The 12143-nt window shown below is 47.9% G+C and overlaps 1 protein-coding gene across 2 annotated transcripts; it reads left to right on the forward strand.

The window, feature by feature from the left end:
- The first annotated feature begins 483 nt into the window (after positions 1-483).
- On the forward strand, positions 484-10790 carry LOC148477741 (deoxyribonuclease gamma-like). Of its 2 annotated transcripts, XM_088456266.1 has the most exons (9): positions 484-1943; positions 2036-2180; positions 3110-3198; positions 4798-4884; positions 5237-5349; positions 8512-8624; positions 9132-9289; positions 10032-10128; positions 10683-10790. In XM_088456266.1, exons 2-9 carry the CDS (start codon positions 2043-2045, stop codon positions 10755-10757), a joined length of 870 nt encoding a protein of 289 aa, XP_088312392.1. In that variant the 5' UTR covers positions 484-1943; positions 2036-2042; the 3' UTR covers positions 10758-10790. The 2 variants fall into 2 exon arrangements, with proteins under 2 accessions (XP_088312392.1, XP_088312390.1); XM_088456264.1 differs by lacking the exon at positions 484-1943 and having other exon boundaries at positions 1950-2180.
- The last annotated feature ends 1353 nt before the right edge of the window (positions 10791-12143 follow it).

A 12143-nucleotide genomic window follows, 5' to 3' on the forward strand; every position in this document is an offset into this window, starting at 1 on the left:
AGTGAAGTCTTCCATATTACACCAGGAGGACAGCAGGAAACATTCTCTCAGAGAAGCCTTAGCTTGTGGGGAATTGTATGGATGTAAGGTGACGAGGGGACGGGGGCTAAGGTGACGAGGGGACGGGGGCTAAGGTGACGAGGGGACGGGGGCTAAGGTGACGAGGGGACGGGGGCTAAGGTGACGAGGGGATGGGGGCTAAGGGGACGGGGGCTAAGGTGACGAGCGGACGGGGGCTAAGGTGACGAGCGGACGGGGGCTAAGGTGACGAGCGGACGGGGGCTAAGGTGACGAGCGGACGGGGGCTAAGGTGACGAGCGGACGGGGGCTAAGGTGACGAGCGGACGGGGGCTAAGGTGACGAGCGGACGGGGGCTAAGGTGACGAGCGGACGGGGGCTAAGGTGACGAGCGGACGGGTGTAAGGTGACTAGAGGACGGGTGTAAGGTGACTATAGGACGGGGGTACGGTGACGGGGGTACGGTAACAAGTGAAGAAGAATTTATCTGCCAGAAAGTTTCCGTCTAGTTCATGGTAAAGCGGAAACCCTGGGAAATGTTGGTACTATATATGACCAGAGCATTCCATTGGGGCAATATGGGTAATGCAATTTCAGTAGTGAGGGCATGATTCAGGACGCATTGCCAATGGTTACGCAGTTGAGTGATAATCGGTAATGTGCGGATGCATCTGAGTCGCACTGCGCATGTGTCACATTTCATTACCGTTGTCGCACGTAGAACAGTTTTATTTGCAAAGTGCGTGATAGGTCAGCACTGTTTGTGCACAGCAATGTGTGGGTGGCGACTTAAGCGCAGGTAAGTCGCAACCATTTTTTGGGCATATTTAAGCCTGCGGCTGCGATTCCCTGCGCCTTCTGCGTGATCATTGGGTGATGAGACCTCCAATAATCGCCTGATCTGCGAGCGATGCTGCGTTTTGTACACAATTATTTGGATTTGCGAAGCCGCCAGTGGGTGTCTCAATACAAATCCCGGTGGCTGCAACATTTGAATATGTTTGCACAGCGGCTGCGTACAATCTACAGCTGCGGTGTCATTCGCATACATCTCTGAATGAGGCCCAACAACAACCTCTGTGATTGGGAAGTAGGATATGGTCCAAAAAGCCCAATAATACGTTTCTAACTTGTTTGTTATGCAGGAAACGGGCCTAATGGTCGATGCCTGTGTTTTATTCATATGGTCTAAGCCAGAGGTTCTCACACTGTCCTCAGGACCCCGCACAGTCCGCGTTATGCAGGTCACCCAGCTGGTGCCGTGGTCAGTGGGCACCAGCTCATCATGGGATAGTATAGAAGAAGTAAAACGTTAGGCATATTGTTTGCACACACAGGCAGCGGCTGCATTGTTCATTCTCTTCTGTTCCAGAGACAGCTCACTGCTGACTGTGCACTGACAAAGCAGCCAAAGACCTGGCGTGTGCGTGTTACCCCAGGTCTTCTGAACGCAGTTACACTGTTCTTGTTCATCACCCAGTGGTCCATAGTCTCATACTGTCCAATCTGCTGCTCCACCTGGATATTTATAACATCTTCTGTGCTGATTCCACATCCAATTGCCAAGAGTCCCATATTGCTTTGGTTCATCTGAAATACCTACTGTTCCAGGCCTTTATGCAGACACCTATCCTAAGATCTTCTTGAATACTCCTCTATTGTGCTCATTCTTCCGTACCGCGGAGGCCAGCTTGACTTGTATTTCCGAATTAGCTATTCGGGTCAGGACACAGTCTACTCACGTTTGAGAACTTTACTTTTTTGATCTATCAATTACTGAAACATTGAATTGAAGACATAACGAAAGTAATTTTTTAAATAAGTTCTTTGTGATGGAACTTCAAACTGTTTCAAAGGCATAATCCTGAGCTGGAGGAAGGGCACCTTTTGTCATTTCCAAGGTGATCAGGTTACAGGACAAACAGGTAAGTGCTATTAGTTATGGGTACATGGACCCAGTGAAGAAAGACAAGAGTGGAAATGAAATATCAGATTGCAAGCTCTGCTATTCCCACAGCTGCACAATGAAAATCCTTCTTCTGCTCATATTCTCTCTGGGCCTGCAAATTTCTGCTGCCACCTTCAAAATCTGCGCTTTTAACATCAAGAGTTTCGGAGAGGCGAAAGCTTCCAATAAGAAGATTATGGAAGCGTTGGTGAAGGTCGGTGACCCTAACGTATTCGGCAGTTCCTGTGTGATGTGAATGAGAAATAACAGGCTATACTGGAGCTAAGTAATTATGGGCAGGAATGGACGTCCCTTAAGACTTATTGCTGTTTAGGAAGCAAAGGGGATACTTACATCTAGTTCAGTGGAGATTTTGGGATTCTACTTATTAGATTCTGCAAATTGTATTAATATCTATCTGTATTTGGAACAGGACAGTGAGATGATACAACTAAATGAGTGTCAGTTATTAACAACGACCCAGTGCCCTGGGAAGGCAGGAGCGAAAGGATCCCTGACTGGAGTATAGTGCAAAAGGGCTGAGGGTCCTGCTCGTGGGAGCTTGCAGTCAGGAGGTGAACTGGAAAGAGATGAGGATGAAAGACACTATATGAATTAAGAGAATAAGGGCTGGTGGGCTTTAATGGGACAGTAATTGTGACGACAGGCTGGTAGACATTGTGATGGGGCGAGGAAGTGAATTACAGAGGAGGGGGCACAGCACATCAGATATCTTGGATGTGGGAGTGGTAGGAGGTAATCAGCGAGGAGACAAGCTGACAGAGGAAGAGCAGGGAGAGGGACTGGACTACTGACATGGGGTCGGACATGAAGATCTGGATTCAGTAGGGGTAGAGAGACCATTGAAAAAAGTTGGAGAGGTGAAATCAGAATGATGTATAAGAACATGAGAAGAGCGGTGAGCTTCAGGGTAGATGTAAGAAAGGAAAGTAGCTGGCAAGCTAATAAAATGATCATTATTAGTAGAACCAGTGGCAATCTGCAAGAGAAAAACTAGAGGAATCAAGATGCTACTAAGTAAAAAGATTTTTATACATGGTTTCTAGGACTTGTGGTTCTCCATGGCCTAATCATTGGCTCCGAGAATGAAATTCTTTTCACGCCACTTGCTGCTCCCTACAGATCATTTCACGCTGTGATATCAGCGTCATCCAAGAAGTCAGAGACTCAAAAGGAGAAGCGGTCCAAGCGCTCATAGCTGAAATGAACAGGTGAATGCAGGGTTAGAGAAAAGGGCAATCCTATGCTAAGACATGGTATATCCAGCCTGGCATGCAGCACTGGTGGTAACACAAGGACAGTAACACACAGCTGTATCTACAGCTGCATGTACAATATCTTAAGGCCTAATTCTGGGTTGGAGGTAAAGCAGACAAGAGCCGGTAACTTTGCACCTTGGTATAACCCTGCTGCACGGCAGGTGGGGCAGCTGGACTATGTGCAGAAGAACCCTCTCCTGTGCCCCATAGGCTACAGCAGCTAACGCATCCTGGGAGCTTGGTAAGCCTCGCAGCTTTGTAGCCCCATAGTAACATACGGAGGCAGCAGCTGCTGTCAGAAATGGGGTGACCGCGGCAGATATGGAGATATCGGCTATGGTCCCTCCTTCATACATTCAGTTGATACTTAATTGTGGGTGTCCCCTGTATCATGCGTGTCACAGTAACATCCACATGAATGGCAGGAGCCAGGGTTTCCCAGCAGGACGTTGCCCAGAACATCACACTGCCCCCTCCGGCTTACCTTCTTCCCATAGTGCATCTTGCTGCCATCTCTTCCCCAGGTAAATGACGCACCCGTGGGCACATATCTGAACGACCAGCAATAGTGTCGATGTTCAGAGTGATTAGCCTTTACCCTGCACATCGCATGATTGCCGGTACACACTGTGCGATTTAATGAACGATGGAACAATCACTTGTTCTGTCCTTCACTGATATGTATGGCACCGCATGCGATATCGTATGTTTGGCCGTGCTGCACGGTCTATCACACGATAATGCATGTGACCGCGGGAGTGTGCAAATCGGGCATACACCCTACACGATATGCCCGATTTGTCGTTCTGATTTGGCTAAATGGGGCCAATATCGTGCAGGTGTGTACCCGGGCTAAGCTTTATTAAATCCCCCCCCCCCATCCCACCACACATGACCTCATACTGTGTGGGCCACACATGCTATTGTTATCTGGGAGAGGGAAGAACAGCTTATGGTGGGTACACACCTGACAGATATAGCTCTAGATCCAGTGATGATGGTCGTTGATGCACACTGAACAGCCATCATCTGCTTGTGCCCCCGGGTCCCGGCAGCTTGGGAGCGAGTCCGGCGGCGGGGGCGGCTGCCGCTGTGTGTGTATGGGCTGTCTGCAGACATATCTGTCCATCGGCTGTGCAGCACAGCCAATGCGGTATGTCGGTGAACTACGCAGTTCACAAACATATCGTGGGTACACACTTGCGACGGGCAGCAGATATCAATGGATCGGTCAATATCTGTCAGTGTGTACCCAGCTTTAGTTCACTGATCATTACCTGGCTTGCTAATTAGTCTTTACTGACAGGCACACAGAATAGCAACTGACATACACTTTGAAAACACTATATTACATACAGAATAGAATTTGGCAGAATATACATTTTGAAAACAGCATATTTTGGGAGGGCTTAACGTGAGTAATCCTGACAGTAATGTTCTGCATAATCTTCGTACATAAAACAAAACTGGAAGACTCTGAAGCCATTGATAGTTTGCAGGAGCCTAGCAGTGCTTATTATAGTAATTGTTCCTCTTGTTTATCATGTACAGATATGACAGTGGCCATCGCTACCAGCACCTGGAGAGTAAAAGACTGGGGAAGAACAGCTACAAGGAACAGTTTGTCTTCATCTACAGGTACAGCAGCAGATGTCTTCTGGACCCACCATGTAGGCGTTTATTAATGTGTGGATGATTTCATGTAGTTAGTGGACAGGGGCTTCGCAGTTGTGGCCGGTGACCCTCTGGTTAGTTTACCAAGGAGCCATATTAGAGGAGGAGCATTAGTCTGCTGTCATACGAAGCAAATAGACACCTGAGAACGTCATCATCATGAGGATATGTAAATAAGCTAGAGCAGTCACCTGGGAAATTCCGGTTATATGGCAACTATTTCAGGCAATGCTTTACCCAGCTGACGTTCCGTGTGTGCAACAAGACCACATCTTGTATTCATTGAGATCTCATTGTGACTCTTGTTCCATGGCAGAGCCGATATGGTGAAAGTGATTGACTGGTATCAGTACGTGGAAGATCATCCAGATCACCCAGAAGCATTTGCAAGGGAACCCTTCATTGTCCGCTTCCATTCACCAAGAACAGGTTAACAGTGCTTGGATTTCTTTTTAGTGAAATACAGTCACAGGTAGTTATAAGTATGTTACATGGAGGCACTTGGAGTCTATAAAGGCAACTATTTGTAAATAGCTGAGTAACAAGGCCTCGTAAAGTGGGGTGCATTCATAAAAATCTGCCACTCGTGATAATTGCTTAGGTCTAGAACATATGGCAAAATCTCAGTAGTACACTAGAGAAAAATATATCTACTATACCAGTGGCTCCCAAATTGGGTGCTATGGGCACTTGCAGGGGTGTCATAGGTTGGTGGCCAAAAACCAAATCAAATTATTTATGGACAATGTGATGGGCAAATCCAGGGAGGGTGGCTGCGAATCATAAAATATGTGGACAAACCGAGCACAACCCTATCCACCACCACATTACTGACCCTAAGGAAGACAGGTAAGTACAGCCCTTGTACACCACCACATATCTGTCTTCCTTAGGGTCAGTTAACTGCAGCCCTTGTCCACCACCACATTACTGACCCTAAGGGTGATAGCTAAGTACAGCCCTTGTACACCACCACATAACTGACCCTAAGGAAGACAGATAACTGCAGCCCTTGTCCACCACCACATTACTGACCCTAAGGGTGACAGCTAAGTACAGCCCTTGTACACCACCACATTACTGACCCTAAGGAAGACAGGTAAGTACAGCCCTTGTACACCACCACATTACTGACCCTAAGGAAGACAGATAACTACAGCCCTTGTCCACCAACACATACCTGTCACCCTTAGGGTCAGTAAAGTACAGCCCTTGTACACCACCACATTACTGACCCTAAGGAAGACAGATAACTACAGCCCTTGTCCACCAACACATACCTGTCACCCTTAGGGTCAGTAAAGTACAGTCCTTGTACACCACCACATTACTGACCCTAATGAAGACAGGTCAGCACAGCCCTTGTACACCACCACATTACTGACCCTAAGGAAGACAGGTAAGTACAGCCCTTGTCCACCACCACATAACTGACCCTAAGGAAGACAGGTCAGCACATCCCTATCCTTACCACATAACTGACCCTAAGGGTGACAGGTCAGCACATCCCTATCCTTACCACATAACTGACCCTAAGGGTGACAGGTCAGCACATCCCTGTCCCCATCACATAACTGACCCTAAGGAAGACAGGTCAGCACATCCCTATCCTTACCACATAACTGACCCTAAGGATGACAGGTCAGCACATCCCTATCCTTACCACATAACTGACCCTAAGGGTGACAGGTCAGCACATCCCTATCCTTACCACATAACTGACCCTAAGGGTGACAGGTCAGCACATCCCTATCCTTACCACATAACTGACCCTAAGGGTGACAGGTCAGCACATCCCTATCCTTACCACATAACTGACCCTAAGGGTGACAGGTCAGCACATCCCTATCCTTACCACATAACTGACCCTAAGGGTGACAGGTCAGCACATCCCTGTCCCCATCACATAACTGACCCTAAGGAAGACAGGTCAGCACATCCCTATCCTTACCACATAACTGACCCTAAGGATGACAGGTCAGCACATCCCTATCCTTACCACATAACTGACCCTAAGGGTGACAGGTCAGCACATCCCTGTCCCCATCACATAACTGACCCTAAGGATGACAGGTCAGCACATCCCTGTCCTCACCACATAACTGACCCTAAGGATGACAGGTCAGCACATCCCTGTATTCACCACATTACGGACCCTAAGGAAGACAGGTAAGTACAGCCCTTGTCCACCACCACATAACTGACCCTAAGGAAGACAGGTAAGTACAGCCCTTGTCCACCACCACATTACTGACCCTAAGGAAGACAGGTAACTACAGCCATTGTCCACCACCACATTACTGACCCTAAGGAAGGCAGGTAACTACAGCCCTTGTCCACCACCACATTACTGACCCTAGGGGTGACAGGTAAGTACAGCCCTTGTACACCACCACATTACTGACCCTAAGGAAGACAGGTAAGTACAGCCCTTGTCCACCACCACATAACTGACCCTAAGGAAGACAGGTAAGTACAGCCCTTGTCCACCACCACATAACTGACCCTAAGGAAGACAGGTAAGTACAGCCCTTGTCCACCACCACATAACTGACCCTAAGGAAGACAGGTAAGTACAGCCCTTGTACACCACCACATAACTGACCCTAAGGAAGACAGGTAAGCACAACAAAAAGAGTTATCTTCTTCTTTTTCCTATATTGTAATCTAACTCTAGGGGAGCACCGCCAACTTTATTTGTTGATGGCATTCATTCTAATAAATTTTTCACTTTTTGATGTAATATTGATGATTCTTTGCCATACAACCTGAGAATTTGGCTACTAATATATCCGTTTAATAGCTTGTGTGGAGACCCTTCCCCCTGTTCTCGACTACTGTTCTATAAACCTTGCCCACTAGAAGATGCACAGGACAGGCCTAACCTTTAGCCAATCATAGCATTAGAAAAATCAGTTGTATAGTGCAACCTGTAGCCAATCAGAGCATTAGAACGTAGAACAATCTGAGGTCTAGTGCAACCTGTAGCCAATCAGAGCATTAGAACGTAGAACAATCTGAGGTCTAGTGCAACCTGTAGCCAATCAGAGCATTAGAACAATCGGAGGTCTAGTGCAACCTGTAGCCAATCAGAGCATTAGGACAATCGGAGGTCTAGTGCAACCTGTAGCCAATCAGAGCATTAGGACAATCTGAGGTCTAGTGCAACCTGTAGACAATCGGAGCATTAGAACAATCGGAGGTCTAGTGCAACCTGTAGACAATCGGAGCATTAGAACAATCGGAGGTCTAGTGCAACCTGTAGATAATCGGAGCATTAGAACAATCGGAGGTCTAGTGCAACCTGTAGACAATCGGAGCATTAGAACAATCGGAGGTCTAGTGCAACCTGTAGCCAATCGGAGCATTAGAACAATCGGAGGTCTAGTGCAACCTGTAGCCAATCGGAGCATTAGAACAATCGGAGGTCTAGTGCAACCTGTAGTCAACCAGAGCATTACATATTGACAGGACCAGCCTAACCTGTAGCCAATCAGAGTATTAGAACATTTTCAGGTCTAGAACTACCAGTAGCCAATCAGAGCATTAGGACAATCATGCATCAGCAGCCATCTTGTTTACTGCTTGCAGCTATAAAAGACTTTGTCCTGATGTCTCATCACACTTGTCCGAGAGCAGCTGCCAAGGAAATTATCAGGCTCCTGGAAGTAATGCTGGATGTGAAAAAGCGCTGGAGAATTGATGTAAGTCTTTCCAGCGCTATTGGTCCCCAGAGCAGCCAATCAGGGGAGTGCTTTCATTTTATTATTATTTTTTAACTATACAACTGTCACTTATAATTTGATTGGCTATTATGGGTCACACCTGCTTTCTTATCCCAATTTGTTATAAATGTATATTGGACCTGGTTTATAGTTGTATGCCATTGGGTTTGCACACAACTACGAAGGTGGGACACAGTAGCATTGCAATCAGTGTACTCAGAATTACCCCATATGTACTAAATCTCTACACTAGCAGACCGTCATTTTACCCAATCAGAGCAAGCGGCGAAAAATGAGAACATGAATCTGTGACGAGTGGACAATGCTCGAATATTAATCAGTCTTTTCTCTGACAAAGAAACAGAAAATTCAACCTAGGACCATGAGTCAATTAGCTTTAATCTATGTATTCTTTATTATTGCCTGTAAGTGAGATAAAGTCATTTTGTTGTTAGGATCTGATTTTATTGCACGTGTTTATGTTAGAGTGTCATGCTCCTCGGAGACCTGAACGCAGCCTGCGGCTATGTGACGGCACAGGAATGGAGGAACATTCAGCTGCGCAGCGGCAATACTTTCCACTGGCTGATCGGGGATAAAGATGACACAACAGTGAATCAGAAGACGCACTGTGCCTATGACCGGTAATGACAAAGAAGGGACTGGGGGGAGGTCACCCTAGTCCAGGGAACTTTTTTACCCTTTACCCCAAAATATATTTAGATTCACCAACGTTACCCCCTTGATTTGAAGGTAAGGAAATCATATAGCACTGCCCCCATATAGTGCCCCTGTAGTAGAGCCCCCATATAATGCCCCTGTAGTAGAGCCCCCATATAATGCCCCTGTAGTAGAGCCCCCATATAATGCCCCTGTAGTAGAGCCCCCATATAAATGCCCCTGTAGTACTGCCGCTTGTACAAAGAAAAAAAAAAAACTTACCTTAATCCTCGCTCCTGCATCTGCCGCCATCCTGTCCGCCCGGTTGCTCCTCGGAACTATGGGAGAGACGTCATGACTTCTCTCCCATAGTGCGCATGGGGAGAGCCGGAAGCTGGAGTTCAGAAGAGAACTCCAGCCTCCGGCTAACGCGGCCGGGCGCCCGCTGGTAATAACATGTCAGCGGGCGTCCGGCTTAGAGCCTCCCTGCGGCGCTGGGCTGGAGATCACTGGCGCTGCACCCGGCCAGGCGCCAGTGACCTCCATTCCTGGGGGTAATGGACAGACAGCCGGGCATGCAATGATTAATATACATGGCTGGCTGTCCGTCCATTACCCCAAATGGGGTAAAAATAAAATTCCTGGGGGTAATTTACCCGTTCCCCGACCAGTGCCTTAGTCTGTTGCTATGAACGCTAACCCTACTGTTTCCATCTGTTATTCAAGGATTGTGGTACATGGAGAAGAGTTTCTTAAAGCCATCGTGCCGGGTTCTGCCAAACCTTTCAATTTCAAAAAGAAACTTGGATTGTCTGAGGAGGAGGTAAGGGCAAGGGGGGCGTAGGGGCTGAATCTATTCCTATGGGGGTATACAGTTATGTCTTGTACTGATTATTCGGCATACCGCCATACATATCACCACTAACACGCGGCTCCTATTGAGAGGGAACAGCTTTTTCCTCGGTTTATCTGAGCAGCTCCCAGCCAGCAAAAGATAGAAGTGTGCAATACACTCTTTGTCACACGCCCTTTAATTCACTTTTAATGGAGTATAATCCATTTTTAAAGGTTTAATTTCACTTAAAAGCAGTTTTTCATGTGAACCAAGTCCCCACATTTATAGGGCAAAGTAGGGAATTTGCACATCTTTTCATCTGCCTCGGAGGTGGTGAAAACTTTTTGCCTGTTTCTGCCTATGGCGGTTTCGGACCTGCAAAAACATCCGGTAAATGAATAGCGTAATGCGCTGGGATGCGCAAAAACATTGCATCAGCGAATGCTTTTCGCCAAAAGCGACTATTCGCTCCTAATTGAATTCGGCCCTAGGTTGGAGTTCAGAGAACCATCAACATATAATGTCCTCTTCTTCCCATTCAGGCCCTGGAGGTGAGTGACCATTTCCCAGTGGAAGTGAATCTCCGTGCTGACCCGATGTGGGACAGAGAACTATGATCGCTGCACTAATTCATTTATTCTGCAATTCCAATAAAGTGTTTATACTGAGCTGGTCTAATCCATTCTCTGCTACACACACGTGACGTTTCATCAAGATTATATATACACATAAAATATACAGTGATCGCAAAGCGTATTTTACCCGATCTAGAGGAACAGGGACTCACTTTTAAAAAAGGTCAGAGTCCCCGAGAAAAGCTCTGTGCTTTTGCCAATCCATGACAGGCTTTAAGGGATTGGCCGCAGCACAGCGCTTCCCCTGGGGACCCAACCCAGCTGCCCTGCAGAGAGAGAGACTGCACTCCTGTCATTCAAACAGGTGCCGGTCGCGAGCCAATCAGCAGCGGCTGCCGGTCTGCAAGCTCTGATTAGCTAGTGAGCGGCACCATATTTGAAAGATAGCAGTGCTAGCCGCTGCACGGAGTGCTGGCCGTGGGGGCCCCAGCCAGCTGATGTAGGTGAGGGCCGCTAGAGGGTACACAGCTAGATAAGGGGCTGCTGGGGTAAACGGGAGGGGGAAGGGAAAGCAGCATAATGTCTAAAGCCCATGCATTATTGTGTGGCATAATGTGTTATAAAGGGACACTATACAGTAAAAAGCTAAAAGGGCCATTCCCACCCGTAGGCGGCATGGCACGGCTTCTATTCACACTGCAGACCAGGGAGAGCTTGGGGGCAGCCCAGCATCTCCATGAGTGCTAGACGCACCCCCTACAGTGATGAAAAGGGGACGCATCTCAAGAACATGCCCCTTCTCACACCCCCTGGCATAGGAGCAGGATTGTAGATTGGGAAGATGGGCATAGAAGCAGGATGGTAGAGTGGGATTGGGAAGATGGGCATAGGAGCAGGATGGTAGAGTGGGAAGATGGGCAGGGCATAGGAGCAGGATGGTAGAGTGGGATTGGGAAGATGGGCATAGGAGCAGGATGGTAGAGTGGAAAGATGGGCAGGGCATAGGAGCAGGATGGTAGAGTGGGATTGGGAAGATGGGCATAGGAGCAGGATGGTAGAGTGGAAAGATGGGCAGGGCATAGGAGCAGGATGGTAGAGTGGGAAGATGGGCATAGGAGCAGGATGATAGAGTGGGAAGATGGGCAGGGCATAGGAGCAGGATGGTAGAGTGGGAAGATGGGCATAGGAGCAGGATGGTAGAGTGGGAAGATGGGCATAGGAGCAAGATGGTAGAGTGGGATTGGGAAGAAGGGCATAGGAGCAGGACGGTAGAGTGGGAAGATGGGCAGGGCATAGGAGCAGGATGGTAGAGTGGGATTGGGAAGATGGGCATAGGAGCAGGATGGTAGATTGGGAAGGGCAGGGCATAGGAGCAGGATGGTAGAGTGGGAAGATGGGCACTGGAGCAGGATGGTAGAGTGGGAAGAA

Source organism: Taudactylus pleione, unplaced genomic scaffold (assembly GCF_031769625.1).
Source record: "Taudactylus pleione unplaced genomic scaffold, aTauple2 ptg000694l, whole genome shotgun sequence".
NCBI classification, from domain to species: Eukaryota; Metazoa; Chordata; class Amphibia; order Anura; family Myobatrachidae; genus Taudactylus; species Taudactylus pleione.